Source organism: Egretta garzetta, unplaced genomic scaffold (genome assembly GCF_000687185.1).
Source record: "Egretta garzetta isolate BGI_Z169 unplaced genomic scaffold, ASM68718v1 scaffold515, whole genome shotgun sequence".
NCBI lineage: Eukaryota > Metazoa > Chordata > Aves > Pelecaniformes > Ardeidae > Egretta > Egretta garzetta.
Window position 1 is genome coordinate 50,197 of NW_009259720.1, and position 11,126 is coordinate 61,322.

General features: G+C 51.8%; 1 protein-coding gene across 1 annotated transcript; it reads left to right on the top strand.

The window, feature by feature from the left end:
• The first annotated feature begins 710 nt into the window (after nt 1-710).
• LOC104126774 (olfactory receptor 14J1) lies at nt 711-1,643 on the top strand. Its single transcript, XM_009639377.1, has one exon. It carries the CDS (start codon nt 711-713, stop codon nt 1,641-1,643), a length of 933 nt encoding a protein of 310 aa, XP_009637672.1.
• The last annotated feature ends 9,483 nt before the right edge of the window (nt 1,644-11,126 follow it).

Here is an 11,126-nt window from a genome sequence, read left to right on the forward strand (position 1 = left end):
GCATCTTTGGTGAGACGTGGGGTGCTGAGACCTTGCTCAGGTACCCTGAGAAAGGGTGAAACATTTAATGATCCCTCTGCTCCCAGCAGTATCTGGTGTCTTTTCAGGGTAACATGGGAGTGTGATCGCCCTCTGATACGCAAAGGTGCAAGAGCAGGGCACTTGGGAATAAGGCTGTCCAGCCCCCTTCACCTTTCTCTAGGCCACAGTCAATCCCTTTGCCTCTTTGGTCTTACAGTCACAAGCTCTGAGTGCAGCAGAAATGCAGGGACTTCTGAATTCAGAGAACTGGGAATGACATGTAGGTAGGGAAAATATTCTCTAAAATTCCTTTCTGCCACCCACATGCTTTCAGAACTGTGAGTGCAGAGGGTAACAAGCCCTTCTGCATTAGGAGTAGTTTAGTCTGACACATTCTCAATACCCAACCTAGTCCCCCTGCCACATTCCACGTACCCACTGCAGCAGGGCAGGGGTGACTCCTCAAGAGGCCACATGCAGAGACCTGGCTGCTCATGGCACACTCAGCCAGCACACAATGAAGCTGAGTCAGGGACCTGGATGAAGGTTTCCCCCAGAGAAGGAAAAAGGGTGGATGTGTCAGAGCGGGACAGTCTACAAGCAATGGCATAGGTTTTGCTCAGAAAGCCTGTCCTTACTTGTCACTGTCTTTTTCTCCATGAGCAGTGCCCCATGCCCAGAGGCAGCAGATGACCAACAGCAGTTCCATCACCCAGTTCCTCCTCCTGGCATTCTCGGATACACGGAAGCTGCAGCTCTTGCACTTTTGGCTCTTCCTGGGCATCTACCTGGCTTCCCTCCTGGGCAATGGCCTCATCATCACCGCCATAGCCTGCAACCACCGCTTCCACACCCCCATGTACTTCTTCCTCCTCAACCTTTCCCTCATCAACCTGGCTTCCATCTCCACCACTGTCCCTGTATCCATGACCAATTCCCTCTGGGACACCATGGCCATCTCCTACTCTGGATGTGCTGCCCAATTCTTTCTGTTTGTCTTTTTCCTTTCAGCAGAATTGTATCTTCTCACCGTCATGGCCTATGACCGTTACGTTGCCATCTGCAAACCCCTGCACTATGGGACCCTCCTGGGCAGCAGAGCTTGTGTCCACATGGCAGCAGCTGCCTGGGGCAGTGCTTTTCTCAATTCTTCCCTTCACACTGCCAAGGCATTTTCTATTCCCCTCTGTGGAGGCAATGCTGTGCACCAGTTCTTCTGTGACATCCCCCAGATCATCAAGCTCTCCTGCTCACAATCCTACCTCAGGAAAGTTTGGCTTCTTGTGGTCAGTGTCTGTTTAGCTTTTGTGTGTTTTGTTTTCATTGTGGTGTCCTATATGCAGATCTTCAGGGCCGTGCTGAGGATCCCCTCTCAGCAGGGACGGCACAAAGCCTTTTCCACGTGCCTCCCTCACCTGGCCGTGGTCTCCCTATTTATCAGCACTGGCATGTTTGCCTACTTGAAACCTCCCTCCATGTCCTCCCCATCACTGGATCTGATGGTGGCAGTGCTGTATGCAGTGGTTCCTCCAGCAGTGAACCCCCTCATCTACAGCATGAGGAATAAGGAACTCATGGATTCTCTGAGAAAACTGATGACTGGATGTTTTCATAAGCAATAAGAAGTCCATCATCTTATGACGTTACTGATAATGTAGCTCCTCATAGGTACAGCCTCTTTCTCCCGTGTCCTTTTGTTTGTTTTGATTTTTTTTTTTTCCTACTTGTGACCACGTTTTCCAGAAAGGAACATCACTGGTCACACCATTTCTAGATCAGTATGTATCGGTCATGTGTGACCCAGAGACTTTCAGAAGCCATTATTTGTGTGCATTTACATAAAATAAAGTACACTCCACTGACTTGTGTGCCCAAGACCTTCTCTGGAACTTCAGCAGCAGTGCATGTGTGCAGAAGTGAAGGGAAAAAAGAGTCCTAGCACAGCAGCACAGCAGGGAGAACTGGCGCTTGCTCTTTTGAAAACTCTTTCCAACTCCACACTCTCCCTCTGAGCCCTTCTATTAGTTTAAGGTCTGTGTGGTCCTGCAGCTTGGTCACAGTCCTGCTTTGAGAATTCCTGTGGCCACAAGCACGGACAGGCAATGGGCATTTTTGTGACAGAGGTGGCCTCCGTAACAGTATTTCTATCATGAAAGAGGATCTCCTGAGTGCAATGCCTGAAGGCTTAGGTCTTCTTTCAAAGCTACTGTCAAGAACATGTCCAGGGAACATAGTCTAAAGAGGCTCATAGCTTTGCTTGCTTCTCCACAGGCTCAGTGTGATGACATCAGGGTTCCTGTATGGCCTTTTAGGGACTGAGGGCAAGTTCAGGTAATAATTGTTGGTGGCCAGTGCCCATGCATGTGGCAAAGGGTCTCCAGTTAACCTGCTTGGGGCTCTACAGTATGTGATAGGGCTGCTGGTAGGTGAGTGCTTTCTTGACGTGAATTGGGAGTTTCTGGAATGTGGTGATGGCAGACTAACACCTGCACACTGCCATGGACTTATTTTTTTGGGCAATCTGTCCTCCTTGAAGACCTGCAATAGGTCCAAGGGCCCTGAGAAGCACTTAGAGGCTTTACCAGCCCTGACCAACCTCTCAGGGGACCTCCACCTCATGGGCCCAGGGGCTTCCGTTAAGTTCAGGCCTGGGCCTTTCAATCCTGCCTGATATGAGATGCAGTAGCACTGATCTGGCCTCAGCTATGCCTTGCCCTCGGCGCTGTTCATCTGGACTCAGATACAGACAGTGACTTCCTTGCTGTTTCCTGGACCTCTGTTGTTACTACAGACCAGCCTGGGTACCACTTGACTGCATCTGACTCTGCTTACCCTCAAAGGCCTGATCCTGATATGTAGATTGACTTCCTAGTGGAGCCTTAGAGCTATCTGATCCTCACTATCATGGCTGTGATCTGAAAAGTTGATTGACTCCTGGTTACAAAGCCCAGCCAATTCTGCTCACCAATTTTGGTATAGAACAGCAGGCAGCTGAACACCACATGGCCATTCATTCACTCTCCCTCTCCCCAGTGGGATGGGGGAGACAACTGTGGGAAGAAAAAAATAATTGTATGTTGAGATATAGAAAGTTTAATAGGACAGAAAAGAAAAATAATGATAACAATAATCATGATGATAATTATAATACACAGAAGAAGTGTTTTCCCTAAAATCATCAAGAGAAAAGCCATAGTATGTGGAAACACAGAATTGTTCTGGCTGCAAGTGACCTCTGGAGGTTTCTAGTCCAACCTCCTGCTCCCACCAAGGTCACCTGTGGGCTCAGACCATGTTGCACAGGACATTGTTCCCGTTGGGCTTCAAAACCTCCAAAGCTGGAGATGGCAGCTGCTCTCTGGGAAACCTCATTGATCATTGACAACCTTCATCCATCAAGGCCAGGTTGGATGGGGCTCTGAGCAACCTGATCTAGTCAGCAGTGTCCCTGCTCACTGCAGGGGGGTTGGACTAGATGACCTCTGGGGGTCCCTTCCAACCCAAAACATTCTATGATTCTATGATTCATCCCATCACACACAAGAGTGAAGAGCCTGACTCTTCCAAATTACCTCCTGGGAGGTGTGGGAAGGCTGTTCTAGGGTCTCCCCAAAGCCTTCTTTTTTTCCTGAGTGAACAAATCCAGTGTTCTCAATCTACCACAGTGAGAAAGTCAATGCTACGCATTTAGCCTGAGTGTCCTGAGATGTTTACAGCTCTTCCAATCCCGTTGGACACTCTTGAATCTGCCAAGGACGTTGGAGGAGTTAGAATATCATCACCCTCCCACCATAACTTCATGCAGGCGTCACTCTCACTTGTCATCACGAAGCAAAGCAGAGATGGTGCAGGCTATGAGGAGGGCCCAACCTGAACAATTAGTCATTCACAATTATACTTTGAACTTCAAATGTTTCCAGCCCTAGAGGCAACACACCACCACTCGGGGAGATTCCTGAGCACTGGAAGTAAGCAAATGTCAGTCCTGTCTTGAAGAAAGGCAAGAAGAAAGATCTGGGAAGTGATAGAATATCTAAAGTTAGAAGGGACTCACAAATGTTCATTGAGTCCAGCTCCCTGCTCCTTGCAGGACTTCCTAAAACTAAACCATATGACTAAGAGTGTCATCCAGGAATATTAGCCTACTTCCTCTAACGTCCTCCTGGACATGCTGATGAAATGTACACTGGACAAGTGCAAAGTGAGGTGGACTGTAACAGCCAGAGGGTTGTGACCAGGAGCACAAAGTCCAGCAGGAGGCCAGTCCCTCATTCTGTGCCCCAGGGACTGATACTAGGTCCTATGCTGCTTAAGCTCTTTGTTAACAACCTGGGCATGGTGCACCCTCAACAAGTTGCTGATGACACAAAACTGGCAGAAGTGGCTGAGACACCAGATGGGTGTTCTGCCATTCAGAGAGACCTCAACTGGCTGGAGAACTGGGCAGAGAGGAACCTCATGAAGTTCAACAACGGGAAAAGCAAGTCCTGCACATAGGGAGAAATAATGCCCTGCAGCAGGACAAGTTGGGGGTTGAGTGACTGAGAGCTTCTCAACAGTTTGACAGGGAAGAACCTTTCTGGTAGACAAGCAGACGAAGAGCGAGCAGTGTGCCCTTGCAGCAAAGCAGGCCTACAGCGTCACAGGTTGCATTGGGAATAGCATTGCCAGCAGGTCGAGGGAAGTGATCCTCCCTCTCTACTCAACACTGGTGACACCACCGCTGTGGTACTGGGTCCAGTGCTGGGCTCCCCAGTATAACTGGGACATGAGCTTGGTGGAGGAAGTCCAGAAAAGGGCCACAAAGATGATGAGCGGACTGGAGCATCTTTCATACCAAGAGAGGCTGAGAGACCTGGGACAGTTTTCCTGGAGAAAAGAAGGCTCAGGGTGAGGGGAGTGCTTCTTGTCAATGTACATTGACGGAAGAAGAGGGAGCCAGACACGGGATGATAGGCACAAACAGAAATCCAGGAAATGTCATCCGAACATAAGAAACCACCTCTTTACGGTGGGTGTCTGACTACTGGAAGCTCTTTCCCAAAGAGATTGTTCAATCTCCCTCCTTGGGCGTATTCAAAGGCTGTCTACAGCCAGTACTGGACAAGCTGCTCCAGCTGACTGTGCTTGAGTAGGAAGGAGTTGGATTAGGCAGTCTCCAAGAGGCCTCTTCCAAGCCTCATTATTCTGTGCTTTTAGAATACCCAGTAGCGGTTCTGAGCAATTTTCTGTGGTATCCCTGTGCTGGTTGGACTCCTGGTGCTCATGGAGTAATCCTGAGGACAGGGACAATCACAGATTACAAAGGCCAGCACAACCTCAACACACAGCAGTGCCCACGACCCCTGCCTCCACTGCCCAGCTCCTTGCCGCCATCCAGTGCTGACTGGATGGGACCTCTGGAGGCCTCTAGCACCATGGTCTGGTCTGAGCAGGGAGAACTTGACAGGTAGATCAGTTTGGTCAGGGATTTCTCCTGACCCAGCACTCGTACAGTATCATGGTAGGCTTATTCTCCCCTAAAAGTCATGAGAAATTCTGCCCTTTCTGCTTCTTGTCCTCACTGTGTTTTGTCCTTTCCTCCCATCCCTGCCCCTAGGCCACATCCTTTCACCTACTCTGACCAAGCATCCTTGTACCAAGCCTGGCTGGGATGGAGTTAACTTTGTAGCAGCCCCTCTAAGCACTGTGCTTTGCATTGCTGGATAAACCAGTGCTGATCCCACACCAGGGTTCTGGCTGTTGCTGAACATTGCTTGCAGGGCATCAAGGCTTTCTCTCTCCAACATCTCCCACAAAAGTCAGCTGGCTTGGTGGGGGGCAAGAAAATCACAGAATCACAGAATGGCCGGGGTTGGAAGGGACCTTGGGAGATCACCCAGTCCGACCCCCCTGCTCAAGCAGGCTCACACAGAGCATGTTGCACAGGACATCATCCAGGCGGGCTTTGAGTATCTCCAGAGAAGGAGACTCCACAGCCCCCCTGGGCAGCCTGTTCCAGTGCTCTGTCACCCTCAAAGTCAAGAAGTTCTTCCTCACATTCAACTGGAACCTCTTCTGCTTCAGTTTGTGCCCATTGCCCCTTGTCCTGTTACTGGGCTCCACCGAGAAGAGTCTGGCTCTGTCCTTGTGACTTCCACCCTTGAGATATTTGTAAGTGTCGATGAGATCCCGTCTCAGCCTTCTCTTCTTCAGGCTGAACAAGCAAAGCTCCGTGCTCCAGGTGGGGTCTTACCAGGGCAGGGTAGAGGGGGAGCAGAACCTCCCTCGCCCTGCTGGCCACGTTCCTCTTAATGCACCCCATGTTGCCATTGGCCTTCTTGGCAACAAGGGCCCACTGCTGGCTCATGGTCAGCTTGTCGTACACCAGGACTCCCAGGTCCGTCTTGGCAGAGCTGCTTCCCAGCAGGTCAGCCCCCAGCCTGTACTGGTGCATGGGGTTCAACCACCCCAGGTACAGCACCCGACACTTGCCCTTGTTGAAATTCAACAGGATCCTGCACTGCTCTAGAGAATGGACCCAGATGGCAGGGTTCAGGCCCCACAATGCCATGAAATGGGCTCTTTCTGCTCAGGTATGCTGCCCCTGCACACCCCTCCTGGGGCCTGAGCCTCATCTCCACCAGGAGGAGGAGGCAAACTTCTGCCTCTGAGTAAGGGAGGGTCCTGGTTGAATCCCAGCCAGCAACTGAGTGCCACACAAATGCTTGCTCTCTACCCACGGTGGGATGGGGGAGAGAATCTGAGGAGTAAAAGGGAGAAAACTCCTGGGTTGATAGAGCAGGCATGGGAATATGGCTTGTGCAGGTGCTTCTGATGTCAGTTATGGCACAGTTCCAGACTGGGCTGGCTTGGGAACCCAGCTTCTTCATAGAATGGTTTGGGTCTGAAGGCTCCTTCAAAGGTCATCTTGTCCAAACCCCCTGGCAATAAGCAGGGACTTCTTCAACTGGGTCAGGTTGCTCGGAGCTCCATCTAACTTCACCTTGAATGTTTCAAGGGAAAGGGGCATCTGCCACCTCGCTGGGCAACTTCTTCCAGTGTTTCACGACCTTCACTGTAAAAAAATATTTTCCTTACAACTAGGCTAAATCTCCCCTCTTCCAGTTTAAAACTTGTCCACAGGGGCCTACAGCAGCCCACAACAGGCCCTGCTAAAGATTTTGTCCCAATCTTTCTTAGAATCCCCCTTTAGTACTGGAAGGCTGCAATAAGGTGTCCCCACAGACTCCTCTTCTCCAGGCTGAACAACCCCAACTCTCTCAGCCTGTCCTCATAGCAGAGGTGTTCTTCCCCTCTGAGCATTTCTGCAGCTTCCTCTTGACCCGTTCCAACAGGTCCATGTCTGTCCTGTGCTGAGGACTCCAGAGCTGGACTCCCCAGAGCTGAGCAGAGGGGAAGAATCCCCTCCCTCGCCCTGCTGGCCTTGCTTCTCTTGATGCTTCTTGCCCAAGGTACGCTTGGCTTTCTGGGCTGTGAGCACCCATTGTCGGCCCATGTCCAGCTTTTCATCCACCAGGACCCCCAAGTCCTTCTCTACAGGGCTGCTCTCAATCCCTTCATCCCCCAGCCTGTACTGGTATTGGGGATTGCCTTGACTCAGGTGCAGGACCTTGCACTTGGCCTTGTTGAACCTCTCAAGGTTCACATGGTCCCACTTGTCAAGCTTGTCCAGGTCCCTCTGGATGGCATCTCTTCCCTCAAGTGTGTCAATGGCACCACTCATCTTGGTGTTGTCTGCAAACTTGCTGAGGGTGCCCTCGATCCCACTGGCTGTGTCCTTGATGAAGTTATTAAACAGCACAGGTCCCAGTACGGACCCCTGAAGGACACTACTTGTCACCGATCTCCATCTGGACATAGAGCTGTTGACCATGACCCTCTGGGTGCAACCATCCAACCAATTCCTCACCCACTGAACAGTCCACCCATCAAATCCATGTCTCCCTGGTTATGAGAGAGGGATGTCGTCAGGAACCACATCAAAGGCCTTACGGAAGTGCAGACAGACGATATTTGTAGCTCTCCCCTTGCCCACTGCTGTAGTCACTCCATCAGAGAAGGCCATTAGGTTGGTCAGGCAGGACTTATCCACGGTAGCTTCCTCAAATGACCTCCCTGCCCTCCACGTGCCCCAGGAGAGCTTCTAGAAGGATTTGTTGCACATGCCCAGACGCAGAGCTGAGGCTGACAGGTTGGTAGTTCCCAGGGTCCTCCTTTCTACCCTGTTGAAAAAAGGGTGCAATGTTGCCCTTTGTCCAGCCACCGGGGACTTCACCTGACTGCCACGACTTTTCAGATGTCATGGTAGCACCACTGGTACCATCACAGAAGCCATTCTAATTCCAGACACAGGCTGACTTTAGATTCTGGATACTATTGCAGATACAGACACAGAATGTGTAAAGTCTCAGCTACAATGGCCAATAAAGATACAACCAACCATACATGTGCAGAGGCAAGCACAACCACAGGCACCACTGCACATCTAGCTGCAGGGACAGGGACAGGGACAGATTCAATGCACGTGCAATTAAAGACAGAATCAGAGTCCTTTGAGGGTAGAATTACAGGTGGAAGTACCATTACACATCGAGGTACTGATACAATTGTAGATGCAGATACAGGCACCAGTACAGATGCAGATACAGGTCCTCTTACACTATTCTTTGCTTCACTTGGCTTCTCTCTCTTCTCCACATACAGGTACTCATATACCCACCATAACAGACACTCATACCCATGGACAGACACACTGATATCGAGACCTTTAATTGCATCCAAAATTTTATCTGCATCTGCCATCGTGTCTTCAATGGTATCTGCAACTCTTACGGCTTGCGCAATGGCATCTGCACTTGTCCCTGCATCTGCAATGATTCCTGCAATGGTACCCGCCTCTGAGGTGCTATCTGCATCTGCAGTGTTGCACGCAATGGCATCTGCATCTGCAATGAAGCCTGGCATGGCAACGGCATTGTCAGTGGGGTCTGTAATGGTATCTGCGATGGTGCCTGCATCTGCAGTGGTTTTCTCCTTTGAGTAGTGTCTGCTACGGCATCTGCACCTTCAGCCACATCTGCATCTGCAATGCTACCTGCGATGGTATCTCCATCTGCAGTGGTGTTGGCACTGGAGAGTTGCAGACCACAGCGCAGTTGCACACACAGCGTTCCAGATGCAGACACCTTTGCATGTGCCGTTGCAGATTCAAATGGCATTGCAGATGCAGAGGCCACGGCAGATAGTGATAGCGTTACACACACCAATGCGGACACCAACACTGTTTCAGATGCACACACAGCACACCAGGGCATTATCCCCCCTGCCCAGCGCTGCTCAGGGCACATACACAACGTCGCACAGCGTGCGGGGCTTCCTCCCGCCACACCCACATGTTCCCCCCACCCCAGTACAGGACAGACATCCACCAGCTGGAGCCAGCTCCATGGGGGCCACGGCTACGGGGGGAGGACCCAGGAACACTCACCACTGAGGAGAGGCCGAGGGCACAGGGCAGCTCAGGCCAGGTAGGAGAAGGTTCCAGGGCTCGCTGCAACCCACCAGGGCCTTCAGCCAGGCTCCTTGTCCTGCAGGGTGGCAGGAGGAGGAGACACCATGGGCCACAGTGGAGAGGGGAGACACAGCAATGCCCCTCCAGCCTGCTGTTGGCCAAGCAGCAGCTCCAGCTCCTGCTCCTGACCAATCAGCTTCCTCTCACACCAGTGACCTCACCACACCCCAGCAATGTCACCTTCCACCAGCACTCCTCCTCACTTGCCTCTCTCCTCCCCTCTCCCTGTCTCCCCCTCTGGTTGTCCCAGTCCCTGCCCTCCTCCTGTCTCCCAGGTGCCGAGAAGCTCAGAGCTGGAGGAAAGTGGGCACTGAGCTGCTAAAGAAACCTTCTGCTGGGGGTTTGCAGGTTGGGTCCTGCATGGAAAGTAGGCACTGGCACCTCTGTGAGGAAGAAAATTCCCTCCTGGCCACTGCAACACCCTCACTCCCAGCCCACACTGCATTGGTGGGAGAGGGACACAAGAAATACCTGCATTGCCTCTGACACTCAAAACGGCTTCAACGTGGACCTGACTGGAGTATTCCAGGACTTACTCCCTCTTGCAGGAGGGGATAAGGAGCCACCAACCACTGCAGCAGAGCCACTCCCTCTATCACCAAACCTGCTCTAGAACACACTCTGCTGTTTCTTTTTTGAAGAGATGCCACTTCCTCAGCAGTGGGGGAGTGGGCATGAGCGGGGCAATATATAAAACAGTAAAAGCAGGGGAGAGCCAGTGTTATTGGTCAGCATGCTCCTGCTGCCCCATGGCCTGGGAAATGGAGCAGCCAGAGCATATGGCAGAAGGACGGGATGTCATCCAAAGAGACCTGGCCAAGCTGGAGAGGTGGGCCTGTGTCAACCTCATGAGGTTCAACAAGGCCAAGTGCAAGGTCATGCACCTGGGTTGGGGTAACCCCTGGTATCAATACAGGCTGGGGGAAGAAAGGATCGAGAGCAGCCCTGCTGACAGGGACTTGGAGGTACTGATGGATGAAAAGCTGGACATGAGCTGACAATGTGCTCTGGCAGCCCAGAAGGCCAACCGTACCCTGGGCTGCATCAGGAGAAGCGTGGCCAGCAGGGCGAGGGAGGTGATTCTGCCCCTCTACTCTGCCCTGGGGAGACCTCACCTGGAGTACTGCATCCAGCTCTGGAGCCCTCAGCACAAGAAGGACATGGACCTGTTGGAACGGGGCCAGAGGAGGGCCACAAAAATGATCCGAGTGCTGGAGCCCCTCTCCTATGAGGACAGGCTGAGAGAGTTGGGCTTGTTAGCCTGGAGAAGAGAAGGCTGTGGGCAGACCTGATTGAGGCCTTTCAGTACCTAAAGGGGGCCTATAGAAAAGATGGGGAAAATCTTTTTAGTAGGGCCAGCTGTGACAGGACAAGGGGTAATGGTTTTAAACTAAACCAGAGAAGGTTTAGGCTGGATATAAGGAATAAATTCTTTGCACTGAGGGTGGTGAAACACTGCGAGGGGTTGCCCAGAGAGGGGGTAGAGGCCCCATCCCTGGAAACGTTCAAGACTGGGTTGGGCAGGGCTCTG